Raw genomic sequence first — 13125 nt, 5'->3', positions numbered from 1 at the left:
TGTTGCCAATAAACGACCACATGCAGTTCCATTTACCTTGTAATGCAATCAAGTTCTATTATGGAGTTTGTTATAAACAGTTTTAAAAGTTGATATAAGTGGGAGTCAACCTAGCTACTTGTAAAATTATTTGCCCTGTGTTTGGCTTCAAGTCTGACTCCTAGACAGACTAGTAGCAAATACAGTCAGAGAACTGGAAAGAATCAAGTATGTTTCAGAGACTAGGCATTCAGTGTGGTTAGTGTAAGCGAAAGGACCTGAGCTGCATTCCTCTTACTGTATGGTTATTGGAGATCCATAAGTAACTTGATGGAGGTCATGAGCAGTTTTGGAAAAGGATGCTTGCCTGCTCTTGTGCTGGAGTTTTGTGGCAGCTGCTAGATAAGTAAAATGAAACGGAAAAACCCATGAACTACTATTCCACTCAAACGAACCTTATTAAATAGGATTTTGGCAGCCAGCAAATGTACATACAAAATAAAGTAACTCAAATACATAGTATATTCAGTTCAAATACTTCTAGCTGGCAGAGCCAGTTCTTTCCTCAGTAAACTCAAATGACTCAATTTCATCAAAGGGAGAAACTTTATGCACTTGAGAAGTGGATAGAAGAGAAGGATAGAAAAACACTAAGCTCATTTTTAAAAATAGAACTCTTTCTTTGAAACCAAAAGTTGTTGTTACATATAGTGAGATTTTGTCTAGGGATTAAAACTTATTCATTAATGTATAGCACATCATATAATTTAATTATTTTAATGTCATTTTCTACAGAGCAATATAGTTAATTTAGTATCATCAATATTGACCTTATACACATACAAGATTTAAGCCACGTCCTCCTCTGCTTACTGCCAAGTACAAAACAGCTTAAATAGGCTAAAAAGCCACATCACATACAACAGTTGTAGCAGATCAATTTTCATGTTGGATCAAGTTTACAGTATTGGTGTTTTGAACTTCCAAGACCCACATAGATGATACCACACAAAAACAGCTGTGCAAACTCAGGCGCAGGAGGAAGCAACAACTACCTCCTTTTTCCAGCACCACTTTTCCCTGCTTTACTGCTCCCACTGCCAGACTTGCTGGAAGATTTTGAAGAGAAAAGTCTTGTCATGAACTCAGAGACATCGGGCAGTTCGTGGTTGGAATTTAGCATATTCATTGACTGCTCCATTTCCTGCACACAAAAATCAGACAATCTAAGTGTAAACTGTTGACTATTTAAGGCTGTTTCTGTAACATCAGTTGAACTGGCACATTAAGTAGCTTTGCAATTTCCTCGATCATGTTGCTATGCACTAGTTCTCTAGTGAGCACATCACTATAAAGATAATGTATTTGTGCAACCGCAGCCAAACCCCAAACTACACAAAGAAACTTAAAAACAAACAAAGACAAATAAAAGCACTCAGTATAGCCCAGGCAACCATGTCTCAAGTAGTCTTACAGGGCAGATACTTGTTATATAAAAACTATCAATTTTTCAAAGCTAACTGTAGCTAAGATACACTGATCCTCTGCACAATACTATTTAGACTTGTCTTAAGATTTAAGATCTTTAGATTTTAAGATCAATGTCCTCTTCTGGACTTTACATATTTTTAAGTTTTGCAGATTTGGCCCAAAGGTTTGAAAACCTAGTATTTATTGCACATCTAGCAGAAATTTTTAGAATTTCTTACATAGCTATCAATTACTGAATAGCTAGTTTACAGCTCTGATCCACTGCCTTAATATCTTCCTTTTCCATGTGCAGAAAAGGATCTTAAATGTGAGGACATCTATCCATCCATGCTTAACCTAGCTTTAGACAATTTAGCATAAATATTCTTTCATTTTGAAAAATAAACAAGTTATCTTCTTTTACAAAAGGAAATAAAGTATTTTATTAATAAAAGTTCAATTACTTTTCCAAAATGCTGTAACTTTTTAGTTATATTTTTATTATACCAGCCCTTAACATGAGGGACAGAAAGGCAATACAAACATTCAGAATTGTTTTATAATTTCAAGTATTTTTCAAGTAAGAACAAGCCAAAAGTTAGCTGGGTAGCCTGTTGATATTATTCCTATATTTAAATACTTCTACAAGAGCACAACTATTACCTTAGCTTTATATATTAGATATCAATATGCTGATCACCCAAAGAAAAAAAACAAGCAGTTGAAGAGTGCAGTAAAAGCTCCTTTTTCATAAGTGAATGAGTTTTAGGTTTATACTGTAGGGTTTAATACATAGCCACTAAGGCAATGTCATTTTCCATTTTATTCTAGCTCTTAGATTTTAACACTTTCCCATTCCTCCAAGATAGAATCTTGATAGTCACTGAGACTTTCAACTTTGAATTTTTTACTACAAAGCCAAATTACCCAATTAATAAAAACTAAAAGATGAGGGCAGCTTGTCTGTCCTCAGCAGTGGATGAGTGCATGCACTTCATAAAGAACAACAGGGTTTTTTTTGGTTTTTTTTGGCTGTTTTGGCTTTTTTCTAAAACAGACTCTACGATTTAACCTACTTCAACAGCATTTCATAGGTAGTTGGTCTACTTTCAAGTTTTAGCTTCTCTCAAAGTTAAACCAGAGGCATTACACACCTTCTTCTGATTTTTGCTTTTAATAGATATCACTTTAAAGAGGTCTGGACACCTGCAAAGTACTACTGAAGACAGTGGTTTCTGAGAAAGAGGAGTTGGAACCAACTGAATCCCAAAAGAAGCAGCCACCCAAAGACAGACAATGAACATTTCTAGATAGTAGAAAAGATTTCGTAAACACCTTGAATCTCCATTTTGTCCTAGCTTTCCGCTATTTGGCATTTTGCATGGTAAAAGGACAATAAATTAGGATCATTTAAAAATAAGTGGCTACATTAAGGTTCCATATCAAAACACCTCTGACACCAGGAATAGACACCAGTAAACCATACATTTTTTGTGGTGGCACAGGAGGGGAAGAGAACACGAAGTCTTATGCCCCACAACACACCCAGAGGAGTCTATAAATAGTATACAAAAGCAAGCCCTGTTGGGTCTTCAATGCTTGATTTTAACAGTGAAGAATAAAAATTAGAAGATTTACAAGAGAACTAGGTGGAGAGAGATTTGGGCATTAATTGATTTTTGCAGAAGGTCTGGAAAATATCAGACCATAATACAATTCATAGCTGTGCATAATTAAATTAAACTCTGTGTTCTGACCCAAGTGCAGGCTTATAGAACTGATACTAGAACCGAATAACGGTATTTGCAACTCAGGCCTTGTCTAAACTACTGGGGTAAGTCGACCTATGTTACGCTACTCCAGCTACATGAATAACGTAGCTGGAGTCAACGTAGCTTAGGTCGACTTACTACGGTGTCTACACCACGCTACGTCAATGGGAGATGCTCTCCCGTCAACTTACCTTATTCAACCGGGGAGTGCTCTGCGATTGATTTTGCAGGTCTTCACTAGACCTGCTAAATTGATCGCAGCCGCATTGATCTCCCATAAGTGTAGACATGGCCTCAGTTTTCACTGAATGAATACAGCTGTCTATTAGTGCGTCCCATAAGGCAACTTTCAGTTTGTACTGTGTTTGTTTTTTGTAATTTAATATCTCATCACCATTGTTTGCTGCAAATTTGAAATCCACTCATGTTTTTGATATCCACTCATACTGAGCATACTTACTCGTCTCATGTCAGGATCACTGGTGTTGACAACTTTAGGCAGCAATACAAATATCAGTAATGGAAGAACCATCATCATAACCTAAACAGAAGAGAGAAATTCAAAGAACATTTCCTTAGTCTGAGTCATTGTTTGAAGTATTTTAAGAAAGACTTCAGTAAGCAGGAAGACATCTGACATTGAACACCTGAGAGGGAAAATTCAATCTTAGCTGGAAATCCATATTCCAAAACTACTGAAGATTTGGCTCAGTAACCTAGTCATTCTATAAGATGCCAAGTAGGAGACTTCAGTTTAAATTCTGAATTTGGTGATTCATTGGCAGAGAATGGAATGTTTCAAATGGAATATTGTTAAAGCCTTCAACCCTGATTGCTACAATAAAGCAATGCACTCTAGGAGTGTGGAGGGCAACAAAACCATCATGAATTTTAAAGGCAACTGATCACGGGGAAGTTCCAGTAGGATGGGTGTGTGGAGAAGAGGAGGCTACAAAAAAAACCCTGTCATTTATTGAAAGGGAAAAAAAAACAAATGAAATTATAGTTTTTTCCCCAAAATTCTATCAGATTAATCTTTCAGATACACTTGAAAAGGAAGCCCAAGAGATGGATGTATGTCAACTCAGATCCTACTTACACCGTTTTTGGGATGTGTGCACATTTGGTATGAAGTTTTTAACATAGGTGAAAAGTTGCATAATAAACAGACTGTAGTTGAGAGACTGTAAAAAGGTAAGACAAACAAGTAGGAGAGAAACATGTCAATTTTTAGAACACATCACCTCCTAGAAAAGGTGTCATTAGGATCTGTGACCTGTTCCATGGTAGATCAACCCAACAAAATGGAGTTTCAGGGAATCTCAGCTCATTCCCATCAGCAGTTCTGTAGCAAATAGAAGACTTCATTTTCCTGAAAAGTTATTTCAGTGTTTTAGGATAGTCACAGAATCGGATGTACTGATACGTACACTGCCACATTATGGGTCACTAGAGAGATACATAACTAAGGATTCTCAGCAGGACTGCAAAGAATTTAAATAAAATTTAGAGAGCAAGGTTAGAGTGCATGCCAACTATATCAAAGTGGTTGAGCTCTCAGATTCTTTAGAGAGGTTTCAGAGTAAAAAGAAAAGGAGGACTTGTGGCACTGATTTTAAGAGAGAAGTGGATTCCTGAAACACTGGAAGCACATCTTTTGCCCGGTTCTGTTTGTCATAATTCAGTAAGAACTCTGCCTATGAAAAGATCTGCAGGCCTAAAAGTAATCAAGACAGTACTACCTACCTCAATTTTAAATCTAGTCAACATGCCTTGAAGAGGAAAAGCAGGAACATGTGTGTGATGGGGTGTGTCTTTTATTTCTCTGAATACCCTCCTATTCTGCTAAAGCATGGGAACTCTCTGGGACATTAAAAATATCTAGAAGGATTTTGGTTGGGATTTGTCCATTTTCCTGATACACTATCCATGATTAACCCAGGATATAACAAAATACCCTAAAGATTGATTTATTTATACATACATACACACACTATACATATATAGTGTCTTGTTTTGAAACTTGTACTGAAAGTCTTAAACAAAAACATTAACATACAATAACTGTGCATGCTCAGACGTATTAGGACCAGTCTACAGTAGAAGTTTAACTATCATTGGACAGAGGTGCCCTTAATTGAGCCAGACACAGTTAAACTTCTACTGTAGATTGGTCCTAATTCATCTGAGCATAAACAGTTAGTTTGTTAATATTTTTGTTCATGACCTTCAGAACAAGGCACTATTTAGTCACCAAATTAGTTCTACAAAATTTTATATTGCAGTTACATGTGCTTTGCAATGGATGCAGATCCACAGCTTGCGCTTTAGTGTTTCCCCATCTTAGACTGTTCCAAGTCTTAACTCTTTTAAAGCTCTATTAAGATAGAACCTAAGCATAGTGCACATACACAGCTTTGTTTATATTTGGGACTGACATTAAAAGGAGTAGTGTGCATTTTGGTTCTTCTGATTTGAAGACTATTTTAATTTGATAGCCTTGTTTTTTAAACAATCACATTTACAACTATAACATTGTCCAAGACAAAGTAAAGCTTAGTACCTAGAGAGCCATAGCATTCCTTTAACATATTTTAATACAAAAATGAATGCTTCAGGATGTTTAGGATGCATCATATTTTCATGTATTTGCCTGTGATTTCCCCCTAGATTGTGGTTTTGTTCTCTGCATGTTAGATTTTAATATGCTCACTTATATTCTAATTTAAAAAGTGTAAAATAAAGAAATAACGCTTTCATGATTTGAACTGGGAAAACAGCAGATAGCTTGATCCAACAGGAGATTAATATTTTTACTATGAAAACTCATAATCTGTATTGGTTATTTGCAATTACCGTTATGCTTAATGCTGCAATGCCTGCTCTTATTAATGAAAAAAGCAGCGAAAGAATCTTGCTGCTGGCTGAGAGTGTGACCCTTTAAGTCAATGTTGCAACCACCCCACTGGGTTCATCCAATTATCAGTAATAAGCATTTTTCAACTACCATAAACCTGCAATTGCTCTTCAGCTGGTGTAACCATTCATCTCTAGTAATGCCTCTTATTCTATGGACAATATATATGAAAAACAAGTTTATTTTACTGAGATTTCCAAATTGATTGTGTATTTTCTCTATTTCACAAGTACCAAGAATTAATTTTTTTCTTTGCTTGGCGTTCTAACTGCTATGGATGGATGCTACCCTAAATCCGCTACTAAAAAGCTTTAAGGTAAAAATCTCAAATCAGCAGCAAATAGATTTGTGTGCTGCATCTATACATACCATTGGGTTCATTAGAAAGTCTGTCCATCCCCAAGACTCTCTCTTTATGAAGTAAGAAGGGGGTCCAGAAGATTTCATCTGAAGCGGGTATGGCAGCCTGACTACTTCTGACGTTTTGATGTAATTCACATATCTTGCTCTAGTGAAAAAATAAGTATTTTTAAAGCATTTTTAAAACCCTTTCCTCTAACTTGACAAGTCCTTTATAATATTCCCTCTGGTCAAAGCTTGTTACAAGACTACAAACTTAACAAGCTGCTACATGGAAGTGTGAACCATGGAAAACATTTGTCCAAATGTTACTCTTTAAGCAGTACCCATCATCCCATCCACTAATAATATCCCCTCTTAATATTTTTCCAGACTATCAATTATGGTAGAATGTATAAATTTAAAGTGGACAGGTAAGAAAACAAAACAGAAGATCAGAAACAGTAGAGCCATTTGTTGGGAAGTGGTTGATGAAGAACTATGTGTGTTAATTTATTAATGCTGGTCAGAAAAGATTAGTCAGCTAACTTTACCATGAGACAATTTGATTAAAGCTTTAGAAAAAAATTCAGCTGTGACTCCAAGGTCTTCTTCAATACAGTTATGGAGATCTCAGTAACCAGCTAACTGGTAAACTTGGTTTGTTAAGTATAACTGGGAGAACACATTCTTCTGGGTACTGAATATCATAGTCAGGTTAAATATGGATTATAATGTTAACAATTTCTGAAGTGTCTGCTTAACCCCCCCATGCCGGAAAACAAGTGCATTACATTCACCAAAGCTCATTTTCAAGTCTGGCATTCGACAGGAACAAATACTGGAACAATCTAATTCAGTGATACTCAGACCTCAAAAGTTCAAGAGCCAAATTAGCAATCAACATTACCCAAAAGAGACACAGTAGGGTGAATTCATTGTTTAAATATAAATGTATAGTACTATAGTAAATGAAACAGTATGATGGGGAAATATTTATATTTATATCATATAATGCAAAGAGCTAAAGGAGGCACGTTAAAAGAGCCACTTGCACCCAAGCCTCTCTCTGAGTACCAAAGATTCTAATTATGTCTGACAAACAATCAGTCCCACCTCAACCTGGGATTCCTTTTTAAAAATATTTTACTTTTAAAAATTTAAAGTATGTCATGGTTGTTAATAGGATGAGACATCTAATGAGCTTGTAGGTTTAAGCTTTCAAATAAGACAGACAACATTATGATATATGTAATTAAATGCAAAGACTCGGTTAATGCAATATTCAATTTGAAATGTTAATTTTTCAGAACCAGAAAAATAAGTATTACAGTTCCCATAGGCACCTTTATTCCGCCTCTTGTGCTTATCACTTATAACAGGATTTGCCATTGTATGATCACTTAACGTGTCAAGTTAAAGTTGCTACATACGTATAGAAATTAAAGAAAAAGTACAATTTAAACATTTTTATTTCATCTTACTAGTTCAAATAAATCCCTCTTATTGGACAGGACAGCTATTCCTTTGTACTATGTGCTGAATAGTGTACAATAATGTAGAGTTGTGTATTAGGTTATGTCTACACTACGCAGCTTTTAGCGACATGGCTGTGCCGGTACAGCCGTGCTGCCAAAAGGTGAGCAGTGAAGCTGCTGTTTGTTGGCAGGCGCAAGCTCTCCTGCCAACAAAGCGCCGTTCCCACCAGCGCTTGTGGTGGACAAAACTTTTGTCTTTTGGGAGGCTGTTTTTTCCAACACCTCTGAATGATAAAAGTTTTGCCTTTCACTTGCCAGCGTAGACAAAGCCTTAGTGTGCACTAAGATGCCCTACTGTAACGAACACAAACAAAGGACGCAACTAAAGTTGCTGCGGATGAGGAAAGCATAGACAAACAGTACAGGGATCTGTGCCATGGTCTAATAAGAGCACTTCAGAATTTAGGAACACGTATGGTCCTTCATTCTCCATACTAACACAGCAACCTGCTCCACTCCTGGAATAAGGATGTGCGTTCTTCAAATAACTACTTTAGACTAACTGAAGGAGAATGAACAAAACAGCACAGAGAGATTCCAGGGACAGAGAGATGGAGACCGTCTTCCTGACTCAGACAGAAAGTAACCAAGCAAGACAGAAAGAGGACACATACTAAAAATGTAAAGAAAAGAATCTCAGGAGACCACTGGAAGCCTCTCAAAAAACAAAGGAGGTAGAGATTTTAGGGGAAGATTTTATTTTACATTGCCTGCTATCAACCCAATAAATTATTGAAGTGGTGAAAGGAAACAAAACTCTTCCAAATCTTTTCCATTCACTCATATTAAAGTTGCGAGAATAGGGGAAAAAAAATCAAAATAAAGCTAAACTTTTGAAACTAAATTTCCATCTATAAATAACTTTTGAAAAAAGGTTTCAGAGTAACAGCCATGTTAGTCTGTATTCACAAAAAGAAAAGGAGTACTTGTGGCACCTTAGAGACTAACCAATTTATTTGAGCATGAGCTTTCATGAGCTACAGCTCACTTCATCGGATGCATACTGTGGAAACTGCAGAAGACATTATATACACAGAGACCATGAAACAATACCTCCTCCCACCCCACTCTCCTGCTGGTAATAGCTTATCTAAAGTGACCACTCTCCTTACAATGTGTATGATAATCAAGTTGGGCCATTTCCAGCACAAATCCAGGTTTTCTCACCCTCTGCAGAGGGGCATTGCTGGCACATGATGGCATATATCACATTGGTGGATGTGCAGGTGAACGAGCCTCTGATAGTGTGGCTGATGTTATTAGGCCCTGTGATGGTGTCCCCTGAATAGATATGTGGGCACAGTTGGCAACGGGCTGAGGTTGATGGTGGGATGGAAATTGTTGAAATCATGGTGGAATTCCTCAAGGGCTTCTTTTCCATGGGTCCAGATGATGAAGATGTCATCAATATAGCGCAAGTAGAGTAGGGGCGTTAGGGGACGAGAGCTGAGGAAGCGTTGTTCTAATTCAGCCGTAAAAATGTTACCATCCCACCATCAACCTCAGCCTGGTCCAGTCCACACAAGAGATCCACTTCCTGGACACTACAGTGCTAATAAACAATGGTCACATAAACATCACCCTATACCAGAAACCTACTGACCGCTATTCCTACCTACATGCCTCCAGCTTTCACCCTGACCACACCACACGATCCATCGTCTACAGCCAAGCTCTGCGATACAACCACATTTGCTCCAACCCCTCAGACAGAGACAAACACCTACAAGATCTCTATCAAGCATTCTTACAACTACAATACCCACCTGCGGAAGTGAAGAAACAGATTGATAGAGCCAGAAGAGTTCCCAGAAATCACCTACTACAGGACAGGCCTAACAAAGAAAATAACAGAACGCCACTAGCCGTCACCTTCAGCCCCCAACTAAAACCCCTCCAACGCATTATTAAGGATCTACAACCTATCCTGAAGGATGAACCAACGCTCTCAAAAATCTTGGGAGACAGGCCAGTCCTTGCCTACAGACAGCCCCCCAACCTGAAGCAAATACTCACCAACAACCACATACCACACAACAGAACCACTAACCCAGGAACCTATCCTTGCAACAAAGTCCGTTGCCAACTGTGCCCACATATCTATTCAGGGGATACCATCATAGGGCCTAATAACATCAGCCACACTATCAGAGGCTCGTTCACCTGCACATCCACCAATGTGATATATGCCATCATGTGCCAGCAATGCCCCTCTGCCATGTACATTGGTCAAACTGGACAGTCTCTACGTAAAAGAATAAATGGACACAAATCAGATGTCAAGAATTATAACATTCATAAACCAGTCAGAGAACACTTCAATCTCTCTGGTCACGCAATTACAGACATGAAGGTCGCTATCTTAAAACAAAAAAACTTCAAATCCAGACTCCAGCGAGAAACTGCTGAATTGGAATTCATTTGCAAATTGGATACTATTAATTTAGGCTTAAATAGAGACTGGGAGTGGCTAAGTCATTCTGCAAGGTAGCCTATTTCCCCTTGTATTTTCCTAAACCCCTCCCCAGACCTTCTGGTTAAACTTGGATTTATGCTGGAAATGGCCCACCTTGATTATCATACACATTGTAAGGAGAGTGGTCAGTTTGGATGAGCTATTACCAGCAGGAGAGCGAGTCTGTGTGTGTGTGGCGGGGGGTGTGTGTGAGAGAGAACCTGGATTTGTGCTGGAAATGGCCCACTTTGATTTTCATACACATTGTAAGGAGAGTGGTCACTTTGGATAAGCTATTACCAGCAGGAGAGTGAGTTTGTGTGTGGGGTTTTTGGAAAAAGGGGGGGTGGGGTGAGAAAACCTGGATTTGTGCTAGAAATGGCCCACCTTGATTATCATACACATTGTAAAGAGAGTGGTCACTTTGGATGGGCTATTACCAGCAGGAGAGTGAGTTTGTGTGTGTGTGGGGGGGGGGGGGTGAGAAAACCTGGATTTGTGCTGGAAATGGCCCAACTTGATTATCATACACATTGTAAGGAGAGTGATCACTTTAGATAAGCTATTACCAGCAGGAGAGTGGGGTGGGAGGAGGTATTGTTTCATGGTCTCTGTGTATATAATGTCTTCTGCAGTTTCCACAGTATGCATCCGATGAAGTGAGCTGTAGCTCACGAAAGCTTATGCTCAAATAAATTGGTTAGTTTCTAAGGTGCCACAAGTATTCCTTTTCTTTTTTTGAAAAAAAGATATAAACAATTGAAACTTAAGGTCTAAAATGAAAGTACCAACCCTGTCCGAACTACAGTGAGTTCAAGCAACACTAATACTGCACTAGCAGGCAGATTCAATTTGTTTCAATGGATCAATGCAGAAATAATCTGAAGGGCTCACCTCATTTTGCCTTTTGAAGTTATGTCCACTCGAACTGGTTCAAACCTATAAGCTGGGGATATAACTTCTACTACGTAAGATCCAGAAGGTATATCATGAACCACAAAACTTCCATCTGTCCTGAGGAAATAAAATAAAGATTCATCATGCTTCAATATACAAGAGACTATTAGAACTGACATTTTTTTAAGATGATTTATACATAGAATCTCAGGGTTGGAAGGGACCTCAGGAGGTCATCTAATCTAACCCCCTGCTCAAAGCAGGACCAATCCCCAATTTTTGCCCCAGATCCCTAAAGGCCCCCTCAGGGATTGAACTCACAAACCCAGGTTTAGCAGGCCAATGCTCAAACCACTGAGCATGTGATGTCACCTGATCGTTGTCATTCAGGGACATTAAAGAGTAGCCTATAAATTTCAATAGATACTATCAGAGTTTACAAAAAAAAAAAAGCTATGATGGAATCACTGATGACATCACAATCAGGTTCCCAGAAATAAATTGGTGGAAGCTTTGCAACTGTGACTGAACTACTTGTCCTACACGGTTTTTGATTCCTATGTTACAACATCTGTGGAAGGCAGCTCCCTTTGCCTGCACAAGCTGCCTAACCTCGTGGGCCACTGGGAAGGCTGGGCAAGTGAGAAATGTGGTCTGGCTCTGCCCATAATTCTGTGGGTTTTTCCTGCCATGAGTAAGGGAAGGGGGTTAAGAACGCCAGCCACCCACCGATCATAACGAACCCTACACCATCAACCCAGGGGGCAAGTAGGAGCGAGGGGCACAGCCGCGGGCCAGGCCGCCAAAGCATCAACAGGCCCAGCGGGGCGTGACAGCAGGGCGGCTCGGCAGGGCGCGCTCAGCCCCCGGAGGCCGGCCAAGTGTAAGGCGTGCGGAGGCGTAAGGCGGCCCGTGACGGGGAAGGGCGTTTGCGGCAGGAGCCGGGCGAGCGTCAGCCCAGCCCCCGCTCCCCAGATCGCCCCCTCGCCGCGAAGGGCTGCGACGCAGCTCTGTGTGCGGGGGGCTCCCGTCCGTCACCCGCTGCCCGTCTAGGGAGTGGGCAGCAGAGACCCCGGGAGGGGCGATCCGCCCGGCGGGGTCTAACGGCCCTGCTGGCCCCGGCACGCGGCGACTGCCCACCCCCGGCCCCGCCTCTCCCCGAGCCCCTCCGCCGCTCACTTGAGGAAGCCGACGTGCTCCTCCCCGTCCACCAGCACCCGGGCCGCCGCGATCCAGTCCTGCGGCTTCACCCCGGGCACCACCGCCCGGCCCTCGATTTTAAACCGCTCCCCGGGGCCCGGCCCGCCCGGGGACTCCCCCGCCCCGGCCGCCTCTGAGCCCCACGAGCCGCCGGGCAGCACCGACGCCACCAGCAACAGCAGCACCGAATGGAGCGGACCCGGCCAGGCCGCCATCACAGCCGCCGGTCCCGGTAGTAACGAAGGCGGAGCTAGAGCAAGGTGGAGCGCACGGGCAGCCTCCCTCAGCGCATGCACCAAACAGGGCGATGGAGTTCAACGCATGCGCAATAGAGTGCGGAGGGGGGGAAGAGGGCGGCCGCTCAGAGCATGCGCAGAAAAAAGGCTAGCCGATTAACCGGCTGACAGAGACTGAAACTTACAGCGCATGCGCCAGAGGAACGCCGCTGAGAACGAAGCCATCGTGCGAGTCACGTGGCGGAGGAGAGGCTCTGGAGGGGTGAAACGATTGGCCGTGAGGGTTACCGAGGCGGAAGTGTTGACGTTCCTTTGCTGGCAT

At 40.8% G+C, this 13125-nt stretch overlaps 1 protein-coding gene across 1 annotated transcript; it reads right to left on the bottom strand.

Annotated features, from left to right (window-relative positions):
- Positions 1-740: 740 nt before the first annotated feature.
- EMC7 (ER membrane protein complex subunit 7) lies at positions 741-12864 on the bottom strand. Its single transcript, XM_073348824.2, has 5 exons — positions 12547-12864; positions 11365-11484; positions 6508-6646; positions 3682-3762; positions 741-1183 (listed from the first exon to the last, which is right to left on the bottom strand). Exons 1-5 carry the CDS (start codon positions 12780-12782, stop codon positions 1031-1033), a joined length of 729 nt encoding a protein of 242 aa, XP_073204925.1. The 5' UTR covers positions 12783-12864; the 3' UTR covers positions 741-1030.
- Between the last annotated feature and the right edge of the window lie 261 nt (positions 12865-13125).

This window comes from Lepidochelys kempii, chromosome 6 (genome assembly GCF_965140285.1).
Source record: "Lepidochelys kempii isolate rLepKem1 chromosome 6, rLepKem1.hap1, whole genome shotgun sequence".
NCBI classification, from domain to species: Eukaryota; Metazoa; Chordata; order Testudines; family Cheloniidae; genus Lepidochelys; species Lepidochelys kempii.
This window is presented reverse-complemented; position numbering and strand designations above follow the sequence as displayed.